The sequence below is a fragment of the Equus asinus genome, chromosome 5 (assembly GCF_041296235.1).
Source record: "Equus asinus isolate D_3611 breed Donkey chromosome 5, EquAss-T2T_v2, whole genome shotgun sequence".
Lineage (NCBI taxonomy): Eukaryota > Metazoa > Chordata > Mammalia > Perissodactyla > Equidae > Equus > Equus asinus.
Genome location: NC_091794.1, coordinates 72,911,141 through 72,930,588, shown reverse-complemented (window position 1 = coordinate 72,930,588; position 19,448 = coordinate 72,911,141). Strand labels below are relative to the sequence as shown.

The 19,448-nt window shown below is 39.0% G+C and overlaps 1 protein-coding gene across 1 annotated transcript in view; it reads left to right on the top strand.

Moving 5' to 3' along the window:
• Window positions 1-19,219, top strand: part of RNF11 (ring finger protein 11) — a 39,137-nt gene extending 19,918 nt beyond the window's left edge. Inside the window, exons 2-3 of the mRNA XM_014833185.3 lie at window positions 15,801-15,970; window positions 17,294-19,219. Coding sequence (XP_014688671.1) covers window positions 15,801-15,970; window positions 17,294-17,465 — 342 coding nt within the window. The 3' untranslated portion in view covers window positions 17,466-19,219. The remainder of the gene's footprint in view (window positions 1-15,800; window positions 15,971-17,293) is intronic.
• The last annotated feature ends 229 nt before the right edge of the window (window positions 19,220-19,448 follow it).

Genomic DNA, 19,448 nt, shown 5'->3' with positions numbered 1-19,448 from the left:
GGATGTGGCATTGAATGAATAGTGCGTTTGAAAATAGGAACCACCTATATAGAAGCTGCCACCGCTGATCTGACAGAGGATCTCGCAAACCTGCTTGGTCAGAGTAATTTTAGGCCTCCTCAAGAGATCCTGGTTGCTTCAGATAAGTAGTGTTGTAAGATCCTTATTCCTTTCACCCTCACCCCAAAATATTTCACTAAGCTTCTAGGAAAAATATCACATTAAAATGTAGGCCTTTTCAAAACAGTTTTCAAGAAATGGTGCTGGCACACCTGCATATCCACATACAAAGAATAAATTTGGACCCCTTTCTTACACTATATACAAAAATTAGCTCAATGGTTCATATACCTAAATATAAGAGCAAAAACTGTAAAACTCTTAGAAAATATAGGAGTTAAGTCTTTATGACCTTGGATTAGGTAAAGCATTCCTAGATATGATACATATACACACAAATGACAAAAAAAATAAGGTGGAGGGGCTGGCCACGTGGCCAAGTGGTGAAGTTCGCGCTCCGCTGCAGTGGCCCAGGATTTCCCTGGTTCGAGTCCTGGACACAGACATGGCACTGCTCATCAGACCACGTTGAGGCGGCATCCCACGTGCCACAACTAGAAGGACCTGCAACTAAGATACACAACTATGTACTGGGGGGATTTGGGGAGATAAAGCAGAGGAAACAAAAAGGATTGGCAACAGTTGTTAAATCAGGTGCCAATCTTACAAAAAAAAAAAAAAATAAGGTGGACGTCCTCAGAATTAAAAACTTGTGCTTCCAAGGACACCAATAGGAAAAGAAAAAGACAAGCCAGGGGCCAGCCCTGTGGCTGAGTGGTTAAGTTCGAATGCTCCACTTTGGTGGCCCAGGGTTTCACCAGTTCAAATCCTGGGTGCGGACATGGCACTGCTCATCAAGCCATGCTGAGGCGGCATCCCACATGCCACAACTAGAAGGACCCACAACTAAAAATATACAACTTTGTACCAAGGGCTTTGGGAGAAAAAGGAAAAATAAAATCTTTAAAAAAAAGAAAAAGACAACCCATAGAATGCAAGAAAATATTTACAAATCATTTGTCTGATAAGGGACCGATGTCCAGGATATATAAAGAACTCTTATAACTCAATAAAGACAGAACCTAATTTTAAAAAGGGTAAAGGATCTAAGCAGACAATTCTCCAAAGAAGATATACAAATGGCTGATCAGCACATGAAAAATGCTTAACATCATTGCAAATCAAAATCACCAGGGTGTCTATAATAAAAAAGACAGAAAATAAGATTTGGCAATGATGTGGAGAAATGGGAAGGAACCCCTCATATACTACTAGTGGGAATGTAAAATGGTACAAGTGCTTTGGAAACCAGTTTGGCAGTTCCTCAAAGGACTGAACATAGAGCTATCATATGAGCTAGCAATTCTGCTCCTAGGTGTATACCCTAGAGAAATGAAAACATACATCCACACAATCTTGTGCACAAATGCTCATAGCAGTATATTCATAACATCCCCAAAGTGGAAACAACCCAAATGTCCATCAGCTGATGGATGGCTAAACAAATGTGGTATATACATACAATGCAGTATTATTCAGCAATAAAAAGGAATGAGGTTCTGATATGTGCTACAACCTGGGTGAACTTTGAAAACATGTTTTAGACTTCCGAAGACCACATTAGTTTGATTCCATTTATATGAAGTGTCCAGAATAGGCAAATCTATAGAGACAGAAAGCAGATTAATGGTTGTCTAGGGCTGGGGAATTTGGGGGAGAAATGGGGGAAATGACTACTAATGGGTATGGGTTTTTGTGGCGGAGGATAATGAAAATGTTCTAAAATTGTAATGATGGTTGCATAACTCTGTGAACATACTAAAAACCATTGAATTGTATACTTTAAATGGGTTAATTATATTGTGTGAATTATATCTCACTAAAGGTGTTATATTAAATGTAGGCCTGGGGCCAGCCCTCTGGCCGAGTGGTTAAGTTCACTTGCCTGCTTGGTGGCCCAGGGTTTCACTGGTTCAGACCCTGGGCGCGGACCTAGCACTGCTCATCAGGCCATGCTTAGGCAGCATCCCACATAGCAGAGCCAGAAGGACCTACAACTAGAATATACAACTAGCAACAGATATTAGCTCAGGTGCCAAACTTAAAAAAAAAAAAGTTAAAACAATAATAATAATAAATGTAGGCCTTTTACCTTATAGTGATATCATATTTCCTCAATGCTACAATGTATTTTTTAAACTTTTCAATGCTTTTTGAAATCAGAATGTATGTTTTAATTGATATGTTACGTCAATTTAGCCTTAAAAACTGTTGGTTTTCCATTTAGCCTTAAAAACTGTTAGAAGCCAATATACCTTCTCCTAAAGAGTTATTTTTGCAACATTTTTAGAACTGAAGTTCACCAGTCTTTGGAGGAGATTAATTTTTATTGGTGACGTTAGCCCTGGTCCTTCAAAAAATAACTTTAAAAAAAGAGGGGGGAGAGTGTCTGTTAGAGAACTTAGTGCAGTAAATGCAATACCAGACTTCCTGAGCTCCAAAGCCAATCCTTGGCTGCAACAGACATATTCCTTTTGGAATTAATATGTTTTTTAAAACTCTCATCCTTTAACTCCTTAAAGGCTACATATATTCTGTGTATTCTGTGTATATGTATAAGGATAAAAAACAGTTTTTGAAATGTGTATTCTTATTCTTTGAGCTCGTAAAATTCAAATATAGAATGCTTAAATGAGAAAAATTCTAGTATTTTTTGGCTATAGCAAAGAAGTGTTTCCAACAACTCGTGCACTAAGTCAGAGGCCTCTCTCTTATCCTACAACAACACTGGAGATCTGCCCCACTGGTAAGCAATTGTTTGTCAGTAAGTGGGTGCCATTTCCCTTCTGGAAACCAGTTTGCTTGGTGAGAAGGAAACAGTAATCTAATTTAGGTCTAATTTAGGAAAGAAAATGGTGGTGGTGTTTAGGAGACTCTGGGTTTAGACAAAATTAACTCAGAAGAAAGATGCTTTATTTTATTTTATTTATTTTTATTGGCACCTAACTGTTGCTAATCTTCCTTTTTTTTTCCTTTCTGCTTTTTCTCCCCAAATCCCCCCAGTACATAGCTGTATATTTTAGTTGTGGGTCCTTCTAGTTGTGGCACGTGGGATGCCGCCTCAACGTGGCCTGATGAGTGGTGCCAAGCCCACACCCAGGATCTGAACCAGCAAAACCGTGGGCCGCTGTGGCAGAGCACATGAACTTAACCACTTGGCCACAGGGCCGGCTCCAATGCTTTATTTTAATGATACACATGGATTAGAATCAGAAAGCTGTCAGGGAACCAAGGCAGCCACTCTCTCCCATTTCTTTTACCCAGGGCCTTCAGAGTTTTTCATTTGTGGACTCTTGTAATGACTGCTTCCTTCAGCATTTGTAATCTGTCTTTAATACTACCGGTTTCCTCATAAGCTCAATTTACACATGCCTCTTATTTGCTGCTCGATGACCTTTCAGGTCAATTGATTCAGCTTTCCTGTTCTAATTCTAAGAAAGACTCTGATTGGTTCAGCCTCTCTTCAGCAGTGTGGAGGTGCAAGTCATCAAATGTTGGCTAGCCTATCGCTCCACTGGAATGCATGCCTGTCAAAGTTGCCAGGTCCTGGGCAATTTAGGAATAGTAGGAGCTGTGGGTGAGGTGGTTATCTTTTCTTGTTTACTCTCTGTATTCCCCTACTATAAGGGAATTAGGCTTCATGGGACAGAGACCTTACGTTATCTGTCTTGTTCACCACTATATCTCCTTTGCCTAAAACGGCATCTGAAGTGTGGTTGGGTGTTGAAAAAATTGATGCCTGGGCTCAAAATGTGACCTTGATTTCAGTTGTCTTGAGCTGCAGGTGGATGAAGAAGCTTATCTAATGGTTTGCTAATGCTGAGTGCCTGTGGTGATAATGCCTGACAACCCTCCCCTAGTTAGGATACCGTATATAACCCTCTAGCCAGCCCTGGTGGTCTAGTGGTTAACATTCAGTGCTCTCACCTGCAGTGGCCTGGGTCATTTCCTGGTCAGGGACCCACACCACTCTCTATCAGTGACAGGTGCGTGTTGCTGTGATGCTGAAAGCTATGCCACCAGTATTTCAAATACCAGCAGGGTCACCCATGGTGGAGAGGTTTCAGCAGAGCTTCCAGACTAGACAGGACCAGGTCCTTCCTAGTCACACACTTCCGAAAAATTGGCCATGAAAATCCTGTGAATAGCAGCATAGCATTGTCTGATATAGTGCCGGAAGGTGAGAGGAAGGAACAAAAGGACTGGGCAGGGTTCCGCTCTGCTGTACACAGGTCTAGTCAGATTCAACTGGACGGCACTAACAGCAACAACATACAACCCTGTAATAATAAATGCTCAGTCAATAATGAATGAAAGGGGCCAACTTTTTCATTTCTTTAAAAAACAAGCAAACAAATGCCAAGCCACCTCCCTAGAAGTTGTGCTCTTTTTCCATGCAGATCACTCTGGTTTCTGTTACTTTCTCATTAAACATAACATCATATCACTTGTCAGTATCAAAGATGGGATGCTGACTTTTTTCCCCCTCTATAATTGTTATTCTTTATGCTTCAGGAACTGCATTAATGCTAATCTTTGGGTTTTTCGTTTGTTTGGGTTGGGTTTTTTGGTCAAGATTCATTGAACATCAGAGTTAGAATATGCATTGAAACCATCGATTCCAAATCCTCCATTTTATGGCCTTCAGTTTCAGTCTGGCAAAATTCGGAGAAAACATTCCCAGTAGGAGACTGCAGCTGGGGAGGGGGTGGTGCCGGCAGCAGCTTGTAAGGCTGTAAGGAGAAAATCAGAAGAGCTGACTCTTAGTTCCTACTGGAGGAAAGGATACAGCTTTTGGTGACAAGCTGCATTCTTTAGCAGTGACTTTATTTTTCCTTCACCACAAACCAGACTTGTACTATTTCCAGCCTCAGCACATTATTTAGGCACTTCCCCACTGCATTGTTTTAGTTTCTGAAATTGTATCATATTCCCTAAATTGGGTCCAACTTTTAATGCAGTGCCTTTCAGATAGACATGTTTACTCTTTGATCTGTTTCTGTCTTTCTTGACTTGTAAACTCCCTAAGATTGGGGCCTATTATATTTTTCACAACATTCATCATTTTATAAATGCTTCATTATGTATTAACAAACAACTGGAATGCTTCTGAGGTTTTTCTCATCAGAAGGTCAGACCTTGCTTTTTTGTGTGACTGACCCTGTCTTTTCCCCTTGCTCTGCCTCAGCATATTTCCTAATCCCTTGTTCCTTTGCTATTCCACCCCCTTCCGTGATGCTGTGTTTCTTTTCCTAACACACATTTTAATTTTAAATTATTCCTTTAAGGCAAATAAATTCTTTTCCTTGGATTCTCGAGTTATTGTTGCTGTTTTGTGTGAAGACTTATGTGGAGAATTAAAGCATTAAGGAGAAAAAATTGTTTAAATTTGTTTGAGATATATTTGCTTTCTTATTGTGAATTCCCCCTTTCTCAAAATTTAAACTCACAGGGCAAGTACATGTGTATCTCCTATCAATATTGAGGAAATGGTAGTTAGATAAGATTATAAGACATTTAAGTAGATGATGGGGTAAAAGGAAGGGAGAAAGTCAGCAGAATCAGGAAGAACAAGATGTCTACCTTGGATGACTAGTAATGTCATTATAGGAAGGCGCAGATATTGAGCCCCTGTCTTGGTAGGTACTTTACTTATATTTTCTTAGTTATTCCTTACAATGCTCTTTTAAGGTAGGTATTCTATTCATTTTTCTGATGAGGAACCTTAGGCTTAGAGGTATTAAGTAACTTGCCTGTGGTGGAACATCTGAGGTCTCAGAGCTGAAATTCCATGAAATGTCTATGTTCTTTCCACTTACTTCTCTATCATTAATCTAGATAGTGTGCATAGAAAATTCTGAGTTTGAGAAAGATTGTGGAAGTAGAGATAATTAGTTTGGTTTTGGACGTATGGAAGTTTTTGTGGGATAGATAGGTAGAAATTTGAAAGGCAACAAACCAGGTATTGTCACTTGGAGAAAGAATGTTGGTTGTAATTTATATTGAGTTTTCCTTTTTGGTTTTAATTGTGGCTTAATCCAAATCATTAGCAATTTTTTCATAACATGGTTACAGAATCCTGATATGAATATCTGATATGGATTACAAGAACATAAGTGCTTTGATTTAAATTACTGAGTCATCCAGTAATGTTTATCGAGTTCCTACTACCTGCCAGACACTGTGCTGAGTAAGGAGTTTACATTGGTAAGCAAAACAGACACAGTCCCTGCCCTTGTCAAGTTTATAGTCTACTGGTGAGGAAATAACATTAATCCAATAATTGTGCAAATAATCACACACCTTTTTAGCTCAAGCACAAAATACCTCATGAATTATATTCATAGACATAGAGGTGAGGGCAGCCAATTGAACCACCCTTGAAGGTGCCATCATTTATAATAATTAGCAATTTAATACATTAGTGATTTAGATTTTCACAAACTGATTCATGGTATTCCTTTCTATATTAAGTGCCCTTGTACATTGGGAATGATTAATTTGTAAATATCATTTTCCGCAGGTCTTCAAAATCTTATTTAGGGTTCACATTTGGGGGGGAGCGGTGGAGGTAGATACAGTTATTATCAATCGTTCTTAAAGAATATACTTAGCAAAACAAAAACAGCTCTATAATCCCAATGTTGTGGCGTGTAGACTAACTTTATTAAGTATTTAACAATTGGCTAGGGGTTCCAGGAAATTGAAAGAAACACTGAAATGAAAAGAAACACTGGAATAAGTTAATGGGTGACTATTTTTAGCTATCTTTATATTATATTTTTATTTTAGCTATTTTTAGCTATTTATATTTTTAGCGGACCATTTATTCATCTATCCATTCAGTGAGGAGCAAAAACAGACATAATTCTTATCATGAATCTTGCAGTCTTGTAGGGAAGACAAACATTCAAATTATAACTGAACATAAAATTACAGCTATGACAGATGCTGTGAAGGAAACTTACTTGGTGTTGTAAGAGCCTATAATAGAGGAGAGTGGTTAGTTAGGGAAGGTTTCTGAGAAAGTAGAAGTTGAACTGAGCCCTGAGGGAAGAAAAGGAGGTATTTCAGCAGAGCAGTGATGGAGGAGAGTGTTTCGTGCAGCGAGTATAGCAGGTGCCAAGACTTCGTATAGGAGAACGCATGGTTTTTTGAAGGATCTGAAAGAAGGCCAGTGGGGCTGGACAGCAGTGAGCGAGTAGTAAGATGAGGGAGGGAGGGAGGGAGGTTACCACACTATGCAAGGCTTTGGGGGTCTTGTTGAGAACTTTGGCCTCCATCCTAAAAGCAGTGGGAAGCTACTGAAGGACTTTTAGGTGTGTGCGAGAAGGGCATAAGGTTGGATTTGTTTTGAAAGAATTCTTCTGACTTCTGTGTAGGGGACAAATTGGGATTTTGCTAGCTAATATTGTGCACCAGGGAAGAAGTGGGAGCTTCGACTGGCATATTGGAAATAGACATGGAAAGAAATGAACAGATTCTGTCAGTATTTCAATAGAAAATAAATTCGCTGGAACTTGGTGAAGTATTGAAGATGGGAGAGTAAGGGAGAGGGAAGTGCCAACAATGTCTCTGTCTTGGAGAACTAGAAAGATGCTTATGTCATTCACTGAGATATGGAAACCTAAAAGAGGACCAGATTTTAGAGGGGAGTTCATTTCTGGACATGTTGAATTTGAGGTACTTTTGGAACATCAAATTGGAACTGTCAGGTAGAGCCTGGAGTTTCAAAGGGAGATCTGGGGCTGGCCTGGTGGTGTCGTGGTTAAGGTGGTGCACTCCGCTTTGGCAGCCCGGGGTTTGCAGCTTTGGGTCCCAGGCGTGGACCTAGCACCACTCAGTCAAGCCATGCTGTGGCAGCGTCCCGCGTACAAAATAGAGGAAGATTGGCACAGAAGTTAGCTTGGTGACAATCTTCCTCAAGCCAAAAGAGGAGGATTGGCAACAGATGTTAGCTCAGGGCCAATCTTCCTCACACAAAAAATAATAATAAATAAAAGGGAGATCTAGACTGGAATATAAATTTGGGGGTAATTTATATCTAGGTGGTAATTGTAGCTGTCAACATAGATATGGTTATTAGGTGAAGAGAATAGGGCAGGAGAGGAGGCCAGGGAGAGCAAAGCTAGTCACATTTATGATTCCAAATGCAGTCACATTTGGAGGTACTGGGGTTAGGACTTCGCCATAGGAATATGGAGGGACACAGTTCAGCTGATAACAACATGTCTATCTCAAAAATGTTTTTCTCTGGGCCTGGCCCCGTGGCCGAGTGGTTAAGTTCGCACCCTCCACTGCAGGCGGCCCAGTGTTTTGTTGGTTCGAATCCTGGGCGGCGACATGGCACTGCTCATCAAACCACGCTGAGGCAGCGTCCCACATGCCACAACTAGAAGGACCCACAACGAAGAATGTACAACTATGTACTGGGGGGCTTTGGGGAGAAAAAGAAAAAAATAAAAATCTTAAAAAAAAATGTTTTTCTCTCTGCTAAATAATAAATGTTCAAAATAATAGTTCCTACAGGGTCTTTTTAAATTTACTTTGAGAAAAGGAATAAAACACAAGTACTGTATACCCACCATTGTCAAAACACACCCTTTTCTCAAAGGAGCATTTCTAATGAACATTGCCACATAAACTATTTGAAAACAAAGGAGTCAATGCAGGCGCTATCCGTCAGTCTGAACATTATCTAGAATGTTCATCGATTCCATAGGATGACACACAGGACTTAGCATCTAGTTGTAATCACAGCTATGATTTATTACAGCAAAAGAATACAAATCAAAATCAGCGAAGGGAAAAGCTGCATAGGGTCACAGAAGATAGGCACAAGCTTCCAAGAGTCCCCTCCCAGTGGAGTCACACAGAATGTGCTTAATTCTTCCCGTGTGGAATTGTGCTGACATGTGGAAGGGTTGTCTACCAGGGAAGCCCACGGTACTGAGTAGGCACCCATTGCCTAGCACATACCAGAATTCCAGACTCCCAGAGGCAAAGCCGGTGTTCAGCGTAAATCATACTGTTTACACAAAGAATTTAGGCCCAGCGAGCCTTCAGTTAGAGAATGGTAAGAACTGTCTCAGAATCTGAACCTTTTAAAATTGCTGTTTTATATCCCTGTCTAATCTTCCATTCAGTGCCCTTCAGCTGACATTAGAAACAAGATTCCATTTTGCCACCCAGAAAATACCAGTGGATCTCTAGTTACTAAACAATTAATAACTCATACCGTACATCAGTCAATTTTTAACAAGTGTGATAGAAATTAAAATTAGGTTTGTGTGGTAAGAAGGGGGAGGCCACGTCCATCTTTAAAATATCAGGAGTTCTTAGTCATTTCCTTCCCTCTGTGGCTTTCTGAAAAGTTGCATGTAAACTGAAGTTAGAACGTTGAATCATTTTAAATATCTAGACGCTACTTAGAGGACTCCTTTAGTTTCACAAAAAACACCAAAGAAGAAAATATATACATAATGTAAATTATTAAAAAATAGGGTTTTTATTTTAACATCTATTAATATGTTTCTTCGTAAAGTAGAGCTTTCCTTTTCTACTTTCTGTACACATATGTGAACCACAAGACCGAAGAAATCTAGCCTCTTAAAAAGCACATGCTTAGAGATTGTTATTTCTACGACAGTTTAGTTCTTTTTGTTTGTAGTAGGTATGTTCAAGGATTTTGGAGTCACTTATTACCCAGAGTCTTATACTACTTGTTCCAGTGTGACTTCATATACATCATATCTTAGTGTGGATGGCAGCTCATTAAGACTGGTCAGCTGGACTGGGACTGAGAATCAGGAAGGTGATCTAGACTGGAAATGGAATGGTAGGGGTTGAAAACTCAGAGCTGGCAGGGGTCATAACAGAGGCCCAAGAGTTTCTTGTATTCAGGGACAAGCCAGAAAGCCAGGACCAAAGCCAGGGACAATAGCAGTTAGCTTACAAGTCTGCAAACCAGAGTCATTTGATGATGGAGAGAAAACAAAAGGTTAGAATAACTTACAAACATTGGCATTTACAAAGTTCTTTGATGTTGTCTTACGATTGTATCATCACCCTGCAAAGGTGTGCTGTTATCTCCTTTATTCAGAGATATTAAGAGACTTGGCTTGGGGCCAGCCCGGTGGCACAGCGGTTCTAATTCTTGGCGGCCCGGGGTTCACCGGTTCACATCCCAGGTGCAGACATGGCACCACTTGGCAAGCCATCCTGTGGCAGGGGTCCCACATATAAAGTAGAAGAAGATGAGCACGGATGTTAGCTCAGGGCCACTCCTCCTCAGCAAAAAGAGGAGGATTGGCAGCAGTTAGCTCAGGGCTAATTTTCCTCAAAAAAAAAAAAAAAAAAAAGAGGCTTGGCTGAAGTCACCATAAAATAGCAGAGACCCAAATCTTATGATTTAATTTTCAGATTGAAAATCCCATTTTTTTAAAAAGCAGTGTTTTCAAAACTGTGTTCCATGATTCCTAGGCTTCTGCAGAGGTACTCCAGGTGGAGGTGGTAATGGTGATCCTCATCCCTCCCAGGTCACATTCCATCCTTGCCCCATCCCACCGGAGTAGCTTAGTTTCAAATATTATGATTACAAATAAGATTCCTGTGAACAAAATCATTTCATTGCTTAAGAAACCCATTGGATTAGTAGGCTCTGTTACCTTTTTAGGCCAGGTAGTTTAAGAAAGTGACACCAGATAACAGAAATCCTGAAGTGAGCAAGAGGAGAAACTGTCCTCTACTGTTTTGAAACAACTTTCTGAGCATAGGTATCACCGGAATTTGACCTTCTCCCAGCTTGACAGTCAGAATGACCTGAAGGAGCTCGCAGGAGTTCCAGTCAAAGGACACACAGAGAAGGTATGAGTAGACTTTGAGTTTATTTTTCTGTCAGTAATAGAATCTATTTTACAGGGGCAATTAAAAGATGGATTTGATGTTCTTTGAAATCTTTAAATTCTAGAAGTTATTGAAATTAAAGAACTTCTATCACAGGTGAAAAACCTTCATAGAACCATTTATTAGAAATGCCTTATTTGGGGCTGGCCCCATGGCCGAGTGGTTGGGTTCGCGCGCTCCGCTGCAGGCGGCCCAGTGTTTCATTGGTTCAAATCCCAGGCTTGGACATGGCACTGCTCCTCAAGCCACGCTGAGGCAGCGTCCCACATGCTACAACTGGAAGGACCCACAACGAAGAATATGCAACTATGTACCGGGGGGCTTTCAAAAAAAAGGAAAAAAATAAAATCTTAAAAAAAAAAAAAATGCCTTATTTTGTTGGCTTTCTTAAAATGTCATTTCAGTGTACTGTTCTTCAAAATAATGTAAATAGACAAAATCCAAAGCATTTAACTTACAGAATCTCCTTGCTTTCCAGCAGCCAAGCAGGATGTAGTGGAAATTGCTGGCTTAAAAAGGAGACCAGGGGCCAGCCCGGTGGCGCAGCAGTTAAGTGCACACGTTACGCTTCGGCAGCCCAGGGTTCACCAATTCAGATCCCAGGTGCGGACATGGCACTGCTTGGCAAGCCATGCTGTGGTAGGCATCCCACATATAAAGTAGAGGAAGATGGGCACGGATCTTAGCTCAGGGCCAGCCTTCCTCAGCAAAAAGAGGAGGATTGGCAGCAGTTAGCTCAGGGCTAATATTCCTCAAAAAAAAAAGGAGGGGGGGAGATCAGAATTCTAATTCCAACATTGTCACTAATTATGATGTGACTGTAGGCAAGCTTGGACCTATAAAATGGGAGAGGTGGTCTTAGATGAATTCTAAGATTCCTTTTTTTTAAAGTTTTGGTTATCCTTTTCTTCTTTTTTTTTTTTTTCCTTTTTCTCCCCAAAGCCCCCTGGTACATAGTTGTATATTCTTAGTTACGGGTCCTTCTAGTTGTAACATGTGGGATGCCGCCTCAGCATGGCTTGATGAGCGGTGCCATGTCCACGCCCAGGATTCAAACTGGTGAAACCCTGGGCCGCTGCAGTGGAGTGCACGAACTTAACCACTTGGCCACGGGCCCGGTCCCCTATCCTTTTCTTCTTTTTTGATTAAATTTTATTTATTTCAATTTCAGCTTTATTGAGGTTGAATTGACATATAAAATTGTAAATTGAACCCACTTCTTAAAGTAAACTTTGGAATACTGTTCTATAGTCATATAGTAGAGTTGTAACAATAGTAGCTAACATTTACTTAATGAGCTTTTATGTGTGTGTCTGAACCATGAAACTTTTCTGCATTGATAATTTGTCTACTAGCTATAAAACCTTGAAGAGGTGAATAGCTAAACCAGCGATGCAACAGCCATATTTATGATCATTAATAACTAACGGGTCATGTAACTTTTATATGCACTATAAAGCCTGTTCAATAGTTACTTTTCTAGTGCATAAAATAGATCTTTAATATACATGTTGCATATAAAAGATTTTCTGAGTTTGAGCTACAAACTGAAAATTTTTGTGTATGTATAAAACTCATTTAAAAGGAAATGTTTATTTAAAAAATAACATTATAAAGCAAAAAATAAATAAATAAATAACTTATAGGGGCTGGCCCTGTGGCCTAGTTGGTTAAGTTCAGCGTGCTCCACTTCTGTGGCCCGGGTTTGGTTCCCGGGTGCAGACCTACACTATTCATTGGCAGCCATGCTGTGACAGCAACCCACATATAAAACAGAGGAAGATTGGCACAGATGTTAGCTCTGGGCGAATCTTCCTTAGCAAAACAAACAAAGGCCTATAGTCATAGTGCTGTAGGTATACAGGGCTGGAAGAAAGTTTTCAAGCTGTACTAGAGAAGTGCACTCAGTTTGGCGCTTACCTTCCTCTGTGAAAGCTAGAAGAATTGGCATCAAGAATTCTCACTTGATGACTGCACTTGATAACTGAAGTTTCTCTGTATTCTGTATAATCTTCCTAATTCGCTTATAGGTAGACAACACCTATATAATGAAGCAGAGGCTAGAGGCAGAGTCTGTCAATATTGGATGGCAGGGAGAAGGATTGGCTAAGGCTTCGTTCATGTCAACAACTTGCTGGACAAGGTAGAATCTGGACCAATAGACCTGCATGGAAAGGTAGAATAGCAAGAGCAAGGGCAGTAAGATGGAAAAGCATGGAACTTATAGGAAAGAGCTAGTTTGGCCGCAATACATACAGCTCTTTGAAAGCAACATTAATAGTTACAATAGCTACCATTTATTGAGTTCCTGCCATTCCAGGGCTCACTAGCTTCCTCATTTAAGCCTTCCTTATAGCAACGCTATAAGGTAGGATCTAAGTCAGATAGGTTAAATAGCTTAAACATGGTCACTCTAAGTGGCAGAGAAGTAGCTTAAGATCACAGTTATCTGGATCCAAGAGCTACACTTAGTAATATGATGTCTTCTTCGCTTGTTTGTTGCTAGTGTCATCGAGTCAATTCTGACTCCTGGCTCCCCTGTGTACAGAGGAACAGAACCCTGCCTGGTCTTTTTGTGCCATCCTCTCACCTTCCAGCTCTGTATCAGACAATGCTATGCTGCTATTCATAGGGTTTTTATGGCCAATATTTTTGGAAGTGGGTGGGACCAGGTTCTTCTTCCTAGTCTGTTTTAGTCTGGAAGCTCTGCTGAAACCTGTCCAGCATGGGTGACCCTGCTGGTATTTGAAATACTGGTGGCATGGCTTTCAGCATCACAGCAACAGCAGCCACCACAGTATGACAGCAACAGACAAATGGTGTGGTTCTCTGACCAGGAAACGAACCCAGACCACAACAGTGAGAGTGCTGAATCTTAACCACTAGACCACCAGGGTCGGCGCTTTGTGTGTAACATGCAGTAAATAAATATTTGGATGAAGAATATAGTTCTGATAAGCATTCATATGCTTGGTTATTGTTTCCTAAATGTTAAGACAGAACTATGAAAGTACTTAAAGTAACCATAATGATTTTATGTGGAAATTCATAAAACATGAAACTTTGAACTACTGGCATTTTACTTGTCCCAGAGAATATACTCTTAATTATTTGATAAAGGATTTACTGGGTTTTGAGATCTGTAATTATACATTTGTTCTGAATCTCAGAGAAAAGGAATATTTAAAGTCTTAGGTGGAACTGCCTTTGACAAGAAACTCGGTGACTACTGTCAGATAAGGGGTTTATAAGAATAGGCTAATTTAAAAGGACACGACGGCATCTTTAGGGGACATTGTGGTAATTTCTTTCTTCTTGAATTAAATATTTCAGTTTTTGACCGTAATTTATATGTATGAGACTTTCTTCTAAAATTTCTCTTTGAAAAGGATATTTATTCTTGAGCTTTGATAGTCTCTCATTATGAGTACTTTCTCAGTTATTTTATTTTGAACTACAGAAAGCCATTAGCTCAAAACAGCCTCAGTTGATGCTAGTTCTGGATGATTATGGAGGTCGTCTCACAGAATTTTTTTTTTAAAGCTTAACTCAAATTTAGCAATTATTCCTGGAAGCATAATCTCACAATTGCAAATGTTGCCTGTCATTGTAAACAAGCGCTTAAATTGTGGAGATCATGAGTGAACCTACAGAATGAATGGAAATAACATTTCCTAATGTAATGTAAATAAGTAATTGTGATTTGATATAGAATTTCCCATGAAAGCTTCATACATGGATTCAAAGTGTTGTGTCTCAGTCAGTTTATTCAGTAGAGATGTTCTCTGGAAAACCATATTATGTGGCTCAAAAATGGTTCTAGCCACAATGAAATCATTAGGTCAGAAACACACTGTCTTCCTCATACTTCATTGAGGTGTCTTCTTAAAGTGTCTCATCAGAAAGGTTTTTCCCTGAACATCCTATCTAAAGTGGCATCCCCCATCACTCTAGGAACTTTATTTTGTTTACTCTCAACTTCCCATCACCTGGCACGTAATAGATACTCAACAAGTATCTGTTGAAAGATTGTACAAAGAGTGTGAAGATTATTTCATAAATGTGAGTTGAAAGAAAGCAATATGTCTAAATTAATATATTTTATATAAGTAAATGTTATAAGTAGATATTTGGCTATAATTAATTTACATCCCTGAAAACTTATGTATTGCATTTGGGAGGAAGGGTGGCCTCATTTGGCTCACTCAGTTGTCATATCCAAGTATGTATCCAAAAGCCTAAAAGGAATTTTAACAAAATTTATTGCACGAATTTCCACTTTGCAAAAAATAATAAATTAATTTTAAGGTTGTTTTCTATATGAAAAGAAAAAAATGAGTCTGCAATTAAGAAGAGTCTCTAATGGCCAGTTCTAATGTAAATAATGGTATACTGAGGCCATAAAACGCCACTGTGGCCTATAGAATATTGAATATAGTCGATTTGGTTAATTAATTATATTGATTTATCTATTTGTGTATCAGGAATGAATAAATATATGGGTTATGTGATCTTCATGTGGAAATACTTCAAATAACATTCCATACCAGTTTTTCAGTGAAGTTTGTGTTTATATCCTTTAAAAGTAGGTCACGTGCTCAAGTTAAGGCAGGGTAAAATAGAATCTCATCCTGCTGCACACTAGCCCAGCCTGCCTCTCTCCTGAGCCCCCTTCTCCCCAACCCCAGCCAAAAAAAAGAAGAAATTAAAGGAAAACATTACCCTAGAAAACAGATTTTTAAAAACAATCCTTTTCTCCTTTTTTTAAAATTTAGGAACAAGTTCCAGTTCCAGTCTATCATCCAACGCCTAGCCAGACTCGCCTAGCAACTCAGCTGACTGAAGAGGAACAAATTAGGATAGCTCAAAGAATAGGCCTTATACAGCATCTGCCTAAAGGAGTTTATGACCCTGGAAGAGATGGATCAGAAAAAAAGATCCGAGAGTAAGTTTTAATAAATCTGTACATGTTTCAAAGGTCTGTCTTCATAGATGTGCTTTTGAAAAATACTCTTCTGCATTTTGGAAGTCAGATATTTAATATAATCAGTTCATGCAAGTGAATGTTTAAATGTGGCAATTAAGAAGAATTTTCATATAAAAATAGCTAAGAAATGATGGTATGAATTCTGACTATTTTATGTTACCCGTCTGTTTAGATGACGGTTGACGTCAGTTAAAAATGATTCACCCGTGTGAGTGCAAACTAGTCACAACATTGCTGGTGGCCTTGTCAGCTGGGAAAACAGTTTAGCAATATGTCAAGGACCTTCAAGAACCCTTGGAGGCAGTTAAATCTAGAGATCTATCCCAAAATGTGTACCCCACTTCAATCCCTAGAGCTTTATGCACAAAGATATTCACCATAGTTTTTTTTAATTTACTGAAAAACAACAATAGAGATATAGTTAATTGTGGTATAAGAATACTGTGGTGGGTTATGCAGCCATTAAAATTGTTTGCTAAGAATTTTTAGGAATATGAGGACAACCTGTCCATTTCTTAACGTGTGGAATAATTTTAAGCTTGATGAGTTGAATATAAAATTTTATTTCTGGGGAGTTTTTGTCCTCGGAGCCCATTATTGTCTGAGAATCCCTGATGAGGACAGCCGTTCTCCTTTTAGGTTGGGGAATGGTCTTGCTAACACAGACATAATCTGATTTACTATGTTTATGTTTGGCTCTTTGAGCCATAGCACGATTTAGTGCTAGTATTTGGGATCATAACCTATCTAGAATACTGACTCTGAAACACTGCAGAATTGGGTTGCTTCTTGAACCTGTACAAAAGTGCAGTGAACTTGAAACTGGGGTTAATAAAGAACCCTTAGCCTATAGCAGCCCAGTGAGGGGGCTAAAATTAGTGGTCCTGTTTTTACATATAGTTATTAAAATGAAAACTGTCTTACTCCTGGATTTATACTAAAAACTCAGTTTAAGTAAACAAAGTTGATCTAACTGATGGTTTTCCTCGCTGAAGCGCCACCTTCTCCTTCAGGTGTCTTCCGTTATGTAGCCGTTTTACAAGCACAGTTCTAGCAGTGCACTTGATCCCATGTAGTTCTTTTCTCTCTGCTTTGTTGGTTGCTCTCAAACTCTGCAAATTCGCAGGGGATTGAAATAAGAGATTGTAGATGGATTAACAATTATTAGGAAAAAGTTCAATTTGTATGCTTTGGTGGAAGGATGACAGGCAAGCCATTTTCATCTGTTCAGATTAACATCTCTAAAAATGCTTTCTGATTTCTCTCCCTCGCCCTCAACAGGTGCGTGATCTGTATGATGGACTTTGTTTATGGGGACCCAATTCGATTTCTGCCGTGCATGCACATCTATCACCTGGACTGCATAGACGACTGGCTGATGAGGTCCTTCACGTGCCCCTCCTGCATGGAGCCCGTTGATGCAGCACTGCTTTCGTCCTACGAGACTAACTGAGCCGGGGTCTCTTCGTCTGACTTCAAGTGAACCATCGTTTTTGGTGGTTTTGATCTTTTGTCACTGAGCCCAAAGAGCCAGGGATTAGGAATTAAGATCATGCACAAAAGTTTCCTAGAAATTCCTGAATGGCTGCAGATGTTGGGGAAAAGTACGTGATATTTTAGAAACTTAGGGGGAAAAGTAGGATGGTATTTTTATGTAAAGCCTTGACCCAGTGTTTAAAAATATAATTGTATTTAGATCTTGTTATTGCTCCAGTACATAGGAATTGTGTAAAGTGTTACAGCAGCTGTATATGTTTAAATTGTGTGTGTTGAAGATTAGGAAAAAAGATAGTGGTTGTTTTTCCTAAATGAAATAACTTTCTTCTTCCCCCCTCCCAAATTCTTTTCTCAAGTTGCTGGCATTTGGGTCAAGGTTTTATTAAAAGCTACATTTTATAACACTGGCACAAAAAAAAGTAGTTTAAAGCTTGTTTGCACAGTTCTTTTTTTCCATTGGAAATGGAATTCATTGCCTTAGGTCTTTTTAAATAGTGTATTATCGTTGGGGCTGGCTCTATGCTTGAAAACCAGTTTATTTATAACCTGTTATAAGTGCTATATCTGTTTGCAGTTAGGAAATGCAGAATTCAAAGTGATCTCCTAGCTTGTAAGCAAACTGAGATGCACTATCCCTTTTCTATTAAAAAAATGAGTTTATGTGTCAAGAAACCAACTCTAGGAAAGTGGGGTTTAATATTACCCTTTCCTATACATTTTATCTAATTATTTTGGCTGTTAATATGGTGATAATTAAAAGTCAAGGTAAATTTTAAGTATTAAGATTTCTGATTTATTGAGCTTGAATTATGCCACATGCTTATGTAAAAATGAAAGTGGCACCATGATGAAACTGAGAAAGGTTTCTCAGTTGTAAAAATTTTGATTTATTCTTCCCTGTGACCTCCTCCCCTGTTGTCTTGAACCATAGCAAAAGGATACTGCATCTCTCATTCTTACAGTACTGAGGTTATTGAAGTTATATAAAACACATCTCAGTCTCTGTTTCTTGGAATGGAAAGTCCTGCTAGCTGACTGACAAGTCTAAGCAGGGAGAATTAAGATAAATGTATCTCATGTTTTGCACACGTGCAGAATTTGTATAACCACATGACTTCATAGTTGTGATCTCAAAAATTAGGAATTTCTCCTTTTTCTTTTTCTTGCAGTTGATGTAAGAACACCCTGAATCTCTAAGCTTTTGAAGTGTTGGAGGCAGAGATGGTCTAGTAAAGATCTGGTTGTAATGTTTTCTCCGTTTAGCCTGTGTTTATCTTCCTTATGTATTCCAAGTCGTCTTATTGTTCAGCTCAGTGACATTACAGCTAGAAAGCATTCATTAGCAAAAGGAGAAGCAATCTCAACCTAACAAATCAGAAATGTTTCCCATTATTTTATATTGAGTTGAATATTTGACTCTAACACTTTTCTACATACAGAACACAAGTATCTTGAAGGTTCTTCATAATTGCATTGTAGAGGAATTTAAGTATGGCATAAGTACTTCTCAAAGATTCAGCATTTGACTGTAGTATCCATATGTTGGTTAATTTCTTATGAGCCCCATGATGGAAAGACTTAAAGATGAATTTGAGAAAAATTGAAAGAAATTAGATTATCAGGTTCTGTTAAATTGTTACATGTATCTTGCTTAAGTTTTTGTTCTAATTTATATCCACCCAATTACATAAAGCAAATTTGGAGGAAACACCTGAAGTTGTGCAATATTTTCAGTGATATTACTTTTTTTATCCTTGTGTTTTCTACTTCAACATGATGTCTATGTCACCAAGTATTATAGTCAGACTTTCTTTTTTCTAGATTGTTAAAATTGGTAAATGAACTTTTTTTTTAAAATCATCTTCTATGTTGCTCTTAGTCTTTCTTTATTACAAGGCTTCTTTCACAGAAGTTTGGCAGTAATATTGAAGGAACCAGT